This window comes from Epinephelus fuscoguttatus, linkage group LG21 (genome assembly GCF_011397635.1).
Source record: "Epinephelus fuscoguttatus linkage group LG21, E.fuscoguttatus.final_Chr_v1".
NCBI lineage: Eukaryota > Metazoa > Chordata > Actinopteri > Perciformes > Serranidae > Epinephelus > Epinephelus fuscoguttatus.
Window position 1 is genome coordinate 32,135,896 of NC_064772.1, and position 14,815 is coordinate 32,150,710.

The 14,815-nt window shown below is 42.2% G+C and overlaps 1 protein-coding gene across 5 annotated transcripts in view; it reads right to left on the bottom strand.

Annotated features, from left to right (window-relative positions):
• mkxa (mohawk homeobox a) overlaps positions 1-14,815 on the bottom strand; it is a 36,508-nt gene that overhangs the window by 11,892 nt on the left and 9,801 nt on the right. For 3 of the 5 annotated variants that reach the window (XM_049564757.1, XM_049564759.1, XM_049564758.1), the window contains 2 exons: positions 13,211-13,436; positions 7,258-7,614 (listed from right to left, as the gene is read on the bottom strand). In XM_049564757.1, the coding sequence (XP_049420714.1) occupies positions 7,258-7,614; positions 13,211-13,436 (583 nt within the window). The remainder of the gene's footprint in view (positions 1-7,257; positions 7,615-13,210; positions 13,437-14,815) is intronic. The other 2 variants (XM_049564761.1, XM_049564760.1) reach the window with 1 other exon arrangement.

Consider the following 14,815-nt stretch of genomic DNA (forward strand, 5'->3'; position numbering starts at 1 on the left):
CTTGTTATTAACGCATTACCTTTGACAGCCCCGGTATTTTTATTATATTTTGGCAACATTAAAGACAATGTGCTGCAGAATCTATCTTTCTACTGGCTACATTTGTAGTGCAAAATACGGCGCAGGGTTGTGAGAGTCACAGGCAAAATAAGACAATTAACTTTTTGGGTTTGTGTGGAATCACTCCCAACCCATCAAATACTGAAGCTTGGGCAGTGACCCTCAGTGACCTTTAGCGGCAGTGCAAGACGCACCAGGTAGCAGCATTTTCTGATACTCCAAAGGTTTAAACACTTGCTAAAGGCGGATGAAAGCAGCACAAGAAAAGTGACATCACTCTAGGTTTTAGAGGGTTAAGAGAAGCCTATGTCATGTGATGTTATGTGAGGCTCTTATTTTGATGCATGAGCATGTCTTAACTGTAAAACATTGGTGGGAGCATCTGTGCATATTTGTTTCTAGCCTGAGTTTAAAGGGTCAGTTCACTCAAATTTCTACCATACCCCTAGTAATATGTAGCCACTCAGATATTTTAGTTACCTCCCTCTCCTCCACCTTTACCACTGAGATGACTGGGATTGTGGTGCTCACGGCATTGAAAGCATGGCATCTGCCAAAAAAAAAATTAACTTGCTTTCTAGAAACAATGTCCCTTTGCTCTGTTACAAAGCCTGCCACAAGATTTAATTTTCATTTTTCCACAGTGCATTATTTTAAATAGCATTTCACCGCAAAATTAGATTGTCATATCACATTTTGAAATGTGCCAAAACAGGAGAAAAAACAGGAAATATCTACAATAAATCCGCCATAATGACTCGTCTGCACGGAAAGGTTATCACATGCAATACTTCAGGGAACTGCAAGAAATAAAAAAACACAGCATGATGTCATGTGTGTTTGTTCCTACAAAAATAATTCAGGCCAACATACATATGGAAGAAACCATTTAGCATACTCTATATTAAAAGTTCAATAGGTTACTGCAAATCTGCACAGTAACCTCAAAACTGATGATTCAGTTTCTTTCAAAACATGAGAATACACCATTCAAAATTAAGTTTTAAAATGTTCCCAATTTCAACTAGTCTTCTACCAGAGAAAACAGCTGGCAGTAAGGTCTCTGGATAATCCAGCATAACAGGGACATGGGGTTTTGGAAAGACATCTTGCTGTAGAGTTTTAATATGAAAATTTTAAATACTCCGAGGAGCACAAATAAAATTCAAATCACCTCAGTCAGTGGCAGACATTTCAGAGGCGGATATTAAAAGTAAAACTAGAAAATCTACATGGCCAGACACCACTTGGTGTAAGTGCAAAAATATGAACAAACTATGAGAAATATGAACGTGAGCTTTACCCTGGCCTCAGTTTAAATGTCATTTCAGTCCAACCCTTAAATCCAAGTCCTATTCCGAAAACAGCCCCTTAATAAAGCGAGGCCTGGTCAGCTGTCCTCACTCCGACAGATTTCCCTCTTCTCCATATCTTTGTGAGAAGGAATACAACCACACACACACACACACACACACACACACACACACACACACACACTCTCATTTCTTCCAACCACGGTCTCTGTGTCTCTTAGTCACTGCCACCGCGCTGTCTTTCTTCTCCCAACAGGCCGCTGCTGGAGAAACTCAACTCTAGATCTGGATGGAACAAGTGCCTCCCTCTCCCTCCTCTCATCCCTTCCACACTGATTCCTAAAGCCCAACCTGAACCCAGTGAGTCTTGGCGAAAGCCGCTGTCTTGGAACAACATCCCCAACCCCCTCCTCTCTCTGTCTTCCCTTTCTCCTTTCCTATGAAACTGTGGAAAGAGCAAATCGTAGCCAGTCTATCCACATCTCTGGATTCCTAAGATGAGGAGTCCTCATCCATCACTGTCTGGGAGTGGCTCATTGTCACAGAGCCGCCCCGCGTTGAGCATTGTCTTTCCTGTTGCTCTGCGGCCGACAGTAAATTACACCACCATTCATCAGTCAGCAAACTTGACATTGGAGTCTTTAATCAGACATAACAGCCACCATCCCTCAACAACACTGCTGTATAAATCATCACTGTGGGGCTTCTCTTTGGAGAGGAAACACGAGAGACATTAATGGTAAAGGAAATCCAGTTAAGTGTATCTTATTAGTCAGAAAAACCGTGATAGAAATCTCTTTTTATCAGGAACAACCATCACATCTTTCTACCTCAAGACAAGAAATCCAAACAGTCTTTTTTTTTTTTCCACATTAAGATTACTTTTCTTCCATTCACCTGGACGACTCCAGAGCTCCTTAAGTGCCACTAAACTCTCCAGGATTCAATAACTGTCTGGCGCTCACTGTGACCTAATTCTAAAAAGGCCCTTAGGATCTCAGCGGCTGCCGTCAAACACTGGTGTTTTCGTTGAACGTATTTCTAAGAAAACTACATGTTGAACGGCACGTGACCGAGAAGTAAGTCACGCTAGTGCTTTAAAATAAAGGTGAGGTGATTTTTACGACCAAGAATCTCTGATTGATGCAGTACGTAATAAACAGCAGTAAAAGACAAATTTTATTTTTTAGCCATAGCAGACAGATTTGTGCTCCCTTTGGAATTATTTTAGTAAGTTTGGGAATCCCTTATCTTTTCATTCAGCCGCATCATCAGGTCAGTGCAAAACTGATTCCCTTAGCTGTGTTTTGTGTGTAGTTCTAATTAGCAAAGAGGCTATCAAACCACTAGCATGCTTAATTAAGTTTTAGGTTGAAAACAAAAGCCTCAGTTTTTCACTGTTGTCATGCATGCAGAGTGCAGAATTTATTTATTTATTTTACAGGATCTGGTTTGTGCAAATTGTGTTTTTGGCGAAATTTTGAATGAGACAGCACAAATAAAATGATTCGATAAAATATTAGTATCTTAAATTTTACATTTGATTGTGTTTCTTGAAGGAAGGCGTTCGTCGCACATGATTTGTTCAAGGACTGTCAGAAAATTAAAAAATCTGACGACAACTTCTGCTCACAATTTCTGGCTATGATGAATGGTGGAACTTTGGTGGTTTCTATTAAAAGAAAACATGCCTTTAAAACCTGCCAGTGAATTTAGGGGTTCAGAGGGTATTTAAAATATATATAAAAGTTTTATGTCCCTCCCCTGAGCCAAAATAAAAAATATAAATCCCTCCCCAGTGCTTAAAATTTTTGGGAAAATGCCTCCCCTGTGATGCACCACCCCGTCCCCTCTCATAAATAAAAAACAGTCCCTAAATATAAGTTTTTGGGCATTAACATTCAAAGTACATTAGCATGCATTAGCATTTAGCTATTACTGCTGTACAGGACCCTCTTAAAATACGTTTTAGCTGCACTAGAAGCATGATTTTTTAACGTAGCGCCACCATGAGTTTACATTTGTGGTTCTGAGTGAAGTGTTTTGACAACTATCAGATGGACTGCAATTAAATTTGGTACACATAGTTGCCCTTGTGAAGCACTTTGTGACCTTTGTCTGCGAAAAGCACTTTATAAATAAATTTTACTGACTTACATAAGATCAGAATGTGTCCAATAAAATGACACAATTCTCATGTGCGCATTGTGTTCAGTGCTAATTAGCAAATGTTAGCATCCCAAACTAAGAGGGTAAATATTATCTGTTAAACATCAGCATGTTAGCATTTTCATTCGGAGCACTCCAGCATGCCAACATCAGCATTTAGCTCACAGAGCCACTCTGCTGCGGACTCAGAAAAATGTCCATTATCTTAATTCAATAAATGCACTCTCGAAAGAGGCACATGAAAATCAAATTATTGGAAACTTGCTGGTGGCCACTGACTCGCTCTCAGCTATCGGTACTTTTCCACATCAATAGAAGCATTGGCAAGCGCTCTACGTTCACCATCAGGCTCCTGTACTCAGCTGTAACCAGAGTCCATAAAGGAGAGAACCTGAGAAAATGTACCAGTGTCAACCTCGTGTAAAATGTCTGACCGAGATCTCTCCGTCTCCGTCCGCAGAAACGTTGGGAGCTATTTGGCGTATAATGATCTATATGATATCGGACGGGGCGAAATCTGGTACGGGGGGAGAAGAAAAACATTGAGCCAGATTCCTGCCATTTAATATCCCATTAAAGGGTAATTTGGCATGAAACCCCTGGCATGTGTGATGGAATTCTACTGCTCCTTGTGTTCAATGAAATTCCCCACAGGCTTTGGCCTGTAGGTGTGTGTGTGCATGTGGGTGTTTGTACTGGATGTGTGTGTGTGCTTGTATGAGGCCTGTGAGTGGTACATGACTGTGTGTGTGTGTGTGTGTGTGTGTGTGCAAGTGTGTTAGCCCTTTCAAGCCAGCAGAAGTGTAGTTTTCCACTGGGGTAAATCTACACTCTCCATCTCCTGCCACGTCTGACTGCCCTCTGTAGTCACAGATAACACTGTGGGCTCAGGCTGCGGCCACAACAGCCAACCGGCCCATTAATGGACTTTTAGCCAATGGGATGATGGTTGCCAGGCACACCACTTCTGCTTTGACCAATCCAAATGGCTTTGCAGGAATGGATTTGTCAAAAGAATGTGCCAAGAGACACCGTTTGTGCTCTTTCTCTCAACTTGAAATTCTTTTCCTCCCTACTTACTGAAAATGTCAGACATTTTGTCATTGTCCACAGAGGGGGAACATTCAGAGCTTAAATCTGATTTATTCTCTCTTTTTTTCCTCTGTTTTACTATATAAGTTGCGATTTATGTGAAATATGCTACTCAGGGAAACATTTTTCTCTTATTATAAAAACACAATAAAAGTATTTGTAAAAGAGGAATGCATTCACTACAAAAATATCTGGAATGTGCAGCCACAGGAGAGAAAACTACCGAGGAAATGATGCAAACCAGAGCTTAAAATCATTCCTCTCTGCCTCCCTCTTTCATTTGCTCTGTCTGCGTCGGTGAGATCAGATGTGGAATTAAAATTTCATTTTCTTGACCTCTCTTTTGTTTCGTTTGTTCAACTGGGCGATCGCATCGCAGAGGGCCCCAGCAGGTGTTCGGTCCCATGAGTCAACACCGCCTCGGAGAACTTTCCATGTGTGGACTCAAAAGCTTCTCTTGCATGTAACAGAGTAACACTTCTGTAAAAGTGCCAGAGCCCGAGAAATCCAAGAGGGAGACGTCAGCGCCAAGAAATTATATTAACCATAGAGATAAAATAGTTACTCTCTATTAAAAACAGCAGGCCAGCCAGGTGAATTAATCCTTTTTTGGGGATTTCTCTTATTAAAATCTGGTAGAGAGGGAGTTATAAGTCTCACTTGGTCTATCCATCTCTTTCTCTCTTTCTCCATCTGTGAGTCCCAGCAGGTGCCTCAATGTGAAAAAGCCCGATGCTTGTTCAGGTCACAGGGTTTCAAGTTCTTCGATCAGGAGGACTGTAACCGTCGCCGCCGCTGATGCATTTCATACAAACCCCACACCCGCCCCCACCCTCCTTCACGCTCAGATAATATGAAACACATTTGTCCTGAAGAGGAGCTCCGAATGAAACACAATAAAATCTGCTCTTCCCCGCACAAAGCCCCCATCCTCCTCCTCCGTCACTCCATCACCTACACCTTCAAATCCGCCCCCCTCCCGGCCCTATCCATGCTCAACAGAAAGTGAAAACATCACTATAGGTTGTGAACAAAGACCCAGTGTTCTCAGCTGAAGGAGGACTTGGACAGATCTGACCATGATTGTTCGCAGCTTAGACGAGTTGTGAGCTGAAGAAAGAGTTTTGTGATTTGCAAGGTCGTGACACTACATTCACAATTAGGCGGAGATCAGCGTCAATTACATCACTGTAAAACATTTTAATCTGGTTCAAGTTAAAAAACACAAGTTTCCCTGCTGCCTGACACAAAGACAACATGTGAAGCTATCAGTTACTTTGCTAACAAACAGGACGCGTCAGGGTTTGTTTCTTCAGTTACAAATAGTGTCCCTGGAAAGACAGTGCATGCTGGGAATTCTACCATTTAATTATGATGCTTCTCAACATTTCATTCTGCTCATCTACAGTCATTTTATTAGAAAATAAATTTAAAATAAAGATAAACTATTTGTTGATTCCACTAAATTCTTCTACATTTCGCAGTGATTACATCTCATTCATTTCTGTCTACATCTACTTTTTCAAGTTGTGCCATATATTTTTTTATCTTTAGTTGGTTGTCATTAATTCTGAAAAAGCTCACAATGTAGAGTCGAGTTCGACGTGCTCTGCTGCACAACAAAGATGCCCTAAATAAAAACACGTGCTTGTAATAAAGTCCGTAAGTCGACATTTTTTTAAGGGATTATTTCCTTCCAGTAGGTGTCAGAACCCAGAAACAGAACACACTGTGCAAAGACACATCCAAGGAAAAAGGCACAATAAAGCTGTGGCGTTTACAAAACCAAAAAAAACCCACTTCATCTGGTTTTATCTCACTCTGGAATGTGTTTTTCATCCTGCAGAAAAATTAATGACAGAAAATGACCTTTTGTGACAGAAGCAATGTGCGGCTGAAGACGAGAACATCAGCAGCAATAATGTAAACTACCAGCGTCCTGAATTAAGAGATTAAACTTTGTATCACATGACCTAAGACTTTTTGAAGGTATTATTCTCTGCCTATAATAAGAAATGTACGCTCACACACACAGACACACACGCAGTCTGCCAACACACAAACACACGGCCCATTTGCCTTGTCCCTGCTCTCTCAGCAGGACCTCATGGCAGGATCAAAGGCATGCCAAACAGTAGTCTGAAAGTGAGCATGTTCCACATGGCCTTGTTGTGTCTGGCCTGCTAAAGCCTGGTCAGAGGAGCTGGCTGGGGGGAATTCCTTCTGTGCTCGGCTGCAGTGGGTGAGAGACAGCCAGTCTTCTTGTGTTAGAGTGTGAAGTGACAGTACATGGGCTCCTCTGCTATGTGTGATATATGTGTGTTGGAGGGTTTTGGACACACTGGACCTCGATTAAATCTATTAGAACTTTTGTTTTTAAAAGGCTCGGGGCCCTCTCTGCTGCATCTCCATGTCAGGGGTCATAAGAAACACATTCGGTAACATCACACTGAGGAGCAGAGTGAGAGCAAGCAGCCGCAGTGTAATACAGAAATAATGGACCAGCTGCAGGAATTAAAACAAAATGTGCAGATGGAGGGGACAAAAAAAGAACAAAAGTGAAGGATGTCGTGTGTGAGCGAGACTCTTGAAGGGAAAGAATGCAAGAAATGTGGCTCCTTACCAGCCCGATAAACAAAGTTCGCCTCAGCCTCAGAGGAGGACGGCGAGAGCAGCTCGTCGTCGTACTCGTTGGAGCTGAAGGAGCCGGAGTGGTTCCTCTTGCGAGCATCCATGACGGCGTTGGCCACCATGACGTGGCGCAGCGAGTCATTCAGGTAGCGGTGCAGCAGGCTACTTTTGTACTTGGGCGGAGACACGTAGTCCTCGGCCAGTGAGGCGGCCGAGCGCAGCCCCGCGCCCATGCCCATACCCATGGCCATGCCCACCATAGAGGAGCCCTCCTTCTTGATCACGCTCTGGTACATGGGCTTGTTGAGCTCCTGGGGTCCGTTCTGTGTCCTCTGAGGGTTGTCCCCATCTACACCATCAAGGGACAAAATCAGAAAAAATTGGATTTGTTACAGAAATACATTTTTTCAAAGCAATTAGAACTATCTTCATTCATTTCACTGCTCACATATTGTCCTGCATACTTCTTCCTGTGTTCATCTTTTTGTGCTTACCTTAAAAAACCTTTGTATCTATATGTCAAATCATGTGTAATTATTTATAGACAGGTGAATGCTTCTATTTACTGATAAGTGTTATAATAATGCTCATTTTAACAGTTAAATTAGCCTCTACAGACACACATTGTATTTATATCAGAACTCCGCTCAGGTTTTAAAATGCTCATTTTTGCACACTGATTAACTTCACATAAGCTTGTAACAGTGACATGTACGGTTTTCTAATTGAAGAAAATCGGCGAAGAACCACAAGTCCATATTTTCAAAATTTGAATAATACATTTTTTTTTAGTTTTGTTTCGCCTTTACGCCATAATCTTGTAGTTTTTAATGTGTAAAATCCATAATGCAGTTCCCCGCTTTTTATTTATTTTTCTATTCTTTTGCTAAATTCATAAACCCTGATTATTATTATGCAAAACATTAACGCCAGTCGAGGCCCTTTTAGCCCCACTGTATTTATAAAACAGCACCTAGATATAGTCCGCCCAAAAAAGGCCCGCCTGAAAAAATCAGTATCAGCTTAAGTGTATTTTATTTTGAGAATATTTTCAAGGCTTTACCTTGTCGTCAGACAGCCTTTATCTTAAAGCCACCAGTCTCCACTGACATAAACCAGTCATTTCAATAGGGATGCAGATGTTGGATTTTTTGCTGACAGCAGATATGCCGGTATGTCACATCTCATTTGATCGATAACCAATACCAGTATCAATATATCCACTTTTTTCCCCACCTAATTTTAGTGATCATCAAGTCTCTTCTGTAGTGAATTAACATCATATTATACATGCATATTCTCATCGTGACGGACCACCAGCAGATGGAGACATGAAATACAATACTTTTCAATGTGCGTTATATTTATTCATTGTGTAAATTAAGAAAAAACACGTTGACCGATTGTAATAGTTCACTTTAAAGCTGATATCGGCTGATACCAATAACATGTCGATATTATCGTGTATCCCTCAATTTTACTTAACATAACATGGTAGTTGCTGGTCTACCGCTGCCTCAATTGCTAAGTGTTTCTGGTAAAGCAGGAAAAAATATTCCAAATACAGTATAAATTTGACGTAGTGTAATTTTTTTTAGGTGAGTCTTTTTAGGTCGCTAAAATACATTCTGCTACAGCCCCTACCTACATCAGAACATTGTTTAGCTTCCGTGCCAGTAGATTAGTACATAAAATAAGCACAGCTGAAACATCAGATAGGTGGGACAACCCAGTGTAACTACTGTTAGAGCCATTTCTAGCAAGTCCTATTTTCCTATTATTTTTGAGTCACTCTAATGCACCACCTGATCCTGACTAGCATATTGGGAACCTTTAATTAAAGTCAGGTGTGCTGAAGGGAGTGTGGAGCGTGGAAGACACTACGGGGTTACAGTCTTTAACCACTGTGTTTTTGGTTCATCTTAGTATTTATTGTTTGATGAAGTAATTTAATTCCCCGTTGATTTCAATGTTGTTTTTTGTAAAAGCCTGCTTATTTGGGGATTTTTGTTTTCATTCTTTTGAGCGCGACGGCTAAGACAATCAGTTTGTAGCGTCATCTTGCAACTCAACATACATCCTGCAAATCAGTCGACTCTAAAACCAACCGAACCACCTTGGATCATCAAACAGGGGGTAAAGTTAAACCAAAGACAGTGGGTTCATCATATCTCCCTTATGGCGTCTGTGGGCGGCTATTTCTGAACTTATTTGGAAGCTAATAAATAAATAAATAATAATAATAATAATAATACCTATATATCTTTAAATATTACATTTACAGCTGAACAACAGAGAAAAACAAGTTTGCCCAGTTCATGTATCTCTGCAGCTGGAATAAACCGCAAGATGTGTAATCGAAGGTGAGTGTTGCTGTTAGCATGACGTCACTGTGATTCGGTCTATACATTAAAAAGGGAATGCCACCTAAATTGAAAATTCCAAAGTGTTATTTCCAAGGCTTTGGAAAGTTCAGTCAATATTTATGAACATGAGCTACATAAACCAGCCAGAAACCAGAGATGTAAGTCTCAAACTTGTGATGTCACCAGGTATAAAGCTGGAGCTGCTCCATAGACAATGATTCTGTGGACCCACAGGATGTTTGTTTTATTTCTTACATCCAAATGAGTTTTATTCTACTGTAGCGTTCCAAGCTACACTTTGAGTTTTAAGGTGTGTATGTTTTGTTTTTTCTTCTTTTAGAATTTTTAGTTTTGAGAAGAGGGACTGTCTTCAACCGTGGGAATAGTATGAATTTAGAAAATGGTTGTCGTTCCCCATTAAGTGCGCGCAGCAATCACACACACTCTGGTTTAAATGATTTTCTAACTTCTGTGCGTTGCATGTTCATCCCCACTGACTCACAGTCTGGTTATTCTGAGCTAATCTTGAATCTAAATTCCAGGGCAGGGAGATTTCAACCTGGCGCTCCTGCCCTCCTGTTGGCATCGCCTCAAGAGCAGAAAGCCCAGCCGAGACTTAAGACGCATTACCAAACCATAACGGATGGTAGCCTATTTCCTCTCCATCAAGACCACATTGCCCCTCTATTCCCCTGCAGAAATAAATAATTTCCAGGGTGCTCCGCAGCCCGAAGAGATTGAATTAAAGCAAAGGTCCCTACCTGATGAAAGAAACGGGGGGGAAAGATAAAACACCGTACTGAAAAACCAGATATCCTCTGGCAGGAGGGAAATCAGTGAGAAGTTCACTCAAGATACTGTCCCTGCCAAGACTGTAATTTTGTAATTTGGGCAGGTTGGACTTTTGATTCAGTCTGGGCCAAATTAAAATTACAGCTCCCACATATCAGAAACACATGGACGTAGCGGACTTGCTCCCCTACCTCTGTGCAGTTTGAGGTAGAGTTTAGCGAGTGCTTTGGCGATAATAAATCTGACCACTCATTCTCATCCCATGGCAGTGTCCTTTTACCTCTGGGTCTGCCATCTTTTAAAATGAAACTTCCTTTGCTCACACCTACATGACAGCATGTCCTCTTCAGATCAAGCAAAAAACAGCATTTTCTCCCTCAGATTGTTTTACTGTACGCTATAGAACAAGCAGGACCATTTCAGGACAGTAAGAGGAATGTACGCCGAGTCAGAGGGGTCAGGTCGGGCCCCATAAATAGCCTCTGGAACAAAAGCATAGGCTTACAAACATAATGGAGGGCTTTTTAGTGCATGGGTCAGGAGTGGGAGCAGGCTGCGGATAGCTTCATAACCATAATGTGACAGGGAGAAGAGTCAGGGAGATATACAGAGCCTCCGGTGGTACAGTGGCCTGTGGCGGACACAATGCAAACACCATGCGCACATTCCTCCTTCAGCCACACGCTCAGCCTCTCCTCCTCAAAAAATTTAATTAGAGATCACTGACACCACAGCACTCTTCCTTTCTGTTCATCCTCTCACTGTGCGAGAATGTATGTTTTATGTATTTTTTTGTTTCCTGACCATGTTTTCAGTGCTGTCAGCGAGTAGAGAACGGCAGTTGCTGTAAATACACGGCTACTCGTTTTCAATTGTAGGCTGGGAGACAGAGGTTGGCTCAGCGGGGTGTCTTAATGACAGCGTGTCGCAGCCCGCCGGCCTCGGCGTCTCTCGGCTGGGTCACACACTCGCCATTTATATACACCCAGAACATGGCTCTGCATAGCATCAGCCCGCTTTAGGACGAGCACGGACGGGGAGATGGCCTGGCCTTTGGCTTCAGTTCATGTCATAATGCTAGATTTCAATTTCGGGGCATAAGAAGTATGATGTAAGGAGATTCTCCCGGTCACTCTGTACAAAGAGCATCAGGTTCACACCAGGGTATGTGACCAGTTTATGATAGAAGTGCATTTGGATGTTATATCTTTGAGTGATTGTTAATCAGACTGATGGGCAGAGCAGGAACGCAAATGGGAAAGTTTTCCACCATGCTTATAAGATGTAGATCTATATCAAACAAATTAGATGATGGAGATTCAGATGTAGATTGAAGGATGTTAATGTAGCTTTTGCTTTCGTCTAAAGAACCAACCCGTTCTTGTTCCCAGAAGTCTCATTTATAAACACTGCGTACGCACAAAACGAGGCCTGAAAGAGGCGTACGCCACTTTCCATGCAAAAGTTATGATCTATGAAAACAGACTTGATGGGAGAAACTTTAACTCATGCTTACCAACATTTTGGAGACGGGAAATTGGCGACGCAGACGATGAAGTGGAAGCATGATTGTAGAAATTGTTGAATATTCTTGGTGCACTCCATTTTTGGCTTTTGTCTGTACGTACATTTTTAGTATGGATCCTATGCATTGTTTTATAAATTGAATACTGACACTTTGTCACGTACCCTGTGTCTGACAGTGACACACATGACACCCTTTAGCATCTCTATGCAACGCACAGCTAAACACACATTATATCACGTGATTAATGTTGTGAAACGGTGGTGGTTAGGTTTAGGCAACAAAACTACTTGGTTAGGTTTTAAAAAAGATCTTGATTTAGATTAAAATAAGTCTGTTACATAATATAACATAACATTACCTGAGTGATGTCAGTGCACATAGACCGTACACAAATTGCGCAACATTATGTTAAAACATTGACTTTCATTTTCACGCAGGATACAAACTGCAGTGTCCTGGGTGACAGTTTTGTTTGACCCATACACCACCCTTCCCTCCCTCCCTCCATGGAGGTCCTCACTCTTTATACAACGTCACCTGCTCCCAGCGACGAGTATGGCTACGGATGAGTTTACACTGGAATTAGCTGAAAGCTCAGTGCGTCAATGACACTAGAGTGACTTTAGCATCGATATCTGACGCCAAGGGTCGTGACAAAACGTTGGGATTTGACAACTCCAAACTTCCTAGGTCCTTATTACAATAAACAATAACTAAAGAGGTCAAGGGTCACTAGAGGCCTTGGTATCACCTGAAATAGCCCAGTGCCAAGTCATATCGAAATGTCTCCAGTGAAGCCGGTGAAAAAAACAGTATGCATTTGTATGACTGTGCTCACAGCTGATCACTACAAGCGTTCGTTGATTTAACACAACATGTGATTGGCCCACTACTGCAGCAGCTACAACACATACAGTCGGTGGTGTGGTGGAGTCAAGTGCAGTGTATTTGAGTTGGCAGTTCAGCGTGCTGAGATGCCATCAAAACATTCCAAACAAAGGTATGACTATACTACACATCTGTGGCATCTGGTGGCATTTTATGTAACTGGATAATTCTATTCAGATACTGGGTAACGAATGAAGTAGAAATAAAAGGCATCTATTGAAAGGCTCTTTCAGTATCGGCTTCACTTTAAGGTTTCTGCTTTCGTAACTTCTGAAACAATTCCCAGCCCTGAGGGCCACAGACAAAAATCAAATAACACTGCTGTTTTAGATAAAATGAGAAGTTGCTAAATAAATAAAGAAAATACTGACAGAACAGTTGCCAATTTTTAGTTGCCTCTTGGAAGAGAGATGAGTTGCTGTGAAGTTGCAGTTGAGCCGTACCGTCTGAGCAGCTGTCCTCGCTGCTGACGCTCAGCCTCTCTGCGTTGCCCTGGACATATTTGTTGTAGAGTTTGATCCTGAGCGCCCAGCTCAGGTCTGGCTGCCTCACCGTGTTCTTCAGTCGCCTCCTGGCATTGGCGAACCAGTTGGAGACCTGAGAGAGGAGAAATAGAAGGAAGTGGGAGGACACAGCAAATAGAAACATATGTTATTGTTTGGACTGCAAACACCTCCACATCCATAGCAAAACAAAGACTGGACTATGAAAACGTCTGCTCTCTGCCTGCCATCAGTCTCATTCAGAAAAACCAAGAGGGACCGAGGCAAAAGACAGAACCAGAGTCAGGTTGCAGAGCAGCTCTGAAACAGCTTGAAGAAACATCCCAGACGCTCCGGAGAGACACCCCAGCATGCATCTTTTCTGTATCAACGCCATGTCGAAACATTTAACACCCTCCAAACACCCAACAGCCAGCGAACGCAACGTTTCATTAACTAATGTTCCAACCGAGATCTGCGTCCCCCGTGCTTATTCTGGACTCACAGCCTCCCTCCAATAATACATTTTTTCCAACACTGTCTTCAAGATGCAATAAAAAAGACACTTGAGCCGGCGCTCTTCCTTTCACTGGGAAGGGAGACCATTAGATGTTATACTAGAATAACTTTTCATGCTCAATAGACTTCAAGCGGCTTATGAAGGGGCTGGGACAGGGGCCTTATGCTAGAGTACTTATTTTTCTGATCCCCTCTTCCAGTATCGTGTTTCTCGTTAACTAAGACCATCCCACATCCCTTTGTCTCGAGCCCAGTGCTGTGGCACTCTGGGGGGAAGGCGGCATCTAGTACATGTGGCTTGGCCAGAGGGGAGGGGAGGGGAGGCGAGGTGAGACGAGGCGAGGCGTGGGACGGCTCGCTAATGAGGACTGGAGGAAAGATGGCTGTCAATGGGGAGAGAGAACAGAGAAGGGATGGCACGCCTGCTCAGATGACACCCAGAGAGATTGAAAAAGGGGGAGCCAAACCAGCTCCTTCACCCGTGGCCTGTCTGTACTGTGTGTACCGTAGAGGAGACGGCATGCAGGCATGGTGATGGAGAGATGGCACCGGCGCTTTAACACAAACTTTAGAGAAATAATTTACAGTGTTTAGATGGAAAAGAAGGAGGCTGTTTTACTTAAACATGACAGATTTAGTTGCTCTAAACACCTGGTGCCAGGTGGGTGTTTCCAGGGAAAAATGCACAGGAAGTGATGCGTTCTACATTGCTGGCAGCACTGGTGTGTTTGGATGAAAGAGTGGAAGAACTGGGTAGTTCTTTGCCTCCATAAATGGATAGGCAATAAAAAGAATGCCACCTAGGGCTTCGATTAATAATTATTTTGTTACTGAATAATCTATTGATTTATTCTGAAGAATAAATTCATTATTTGGTCTTTAAAATGTCAGAAAATAATGAAAAACACACCCATGTTCCCAGAACTCAAAGTGACATTTCTAAAATGCTTGTTTAGTCAAAAACCAGAGCATATT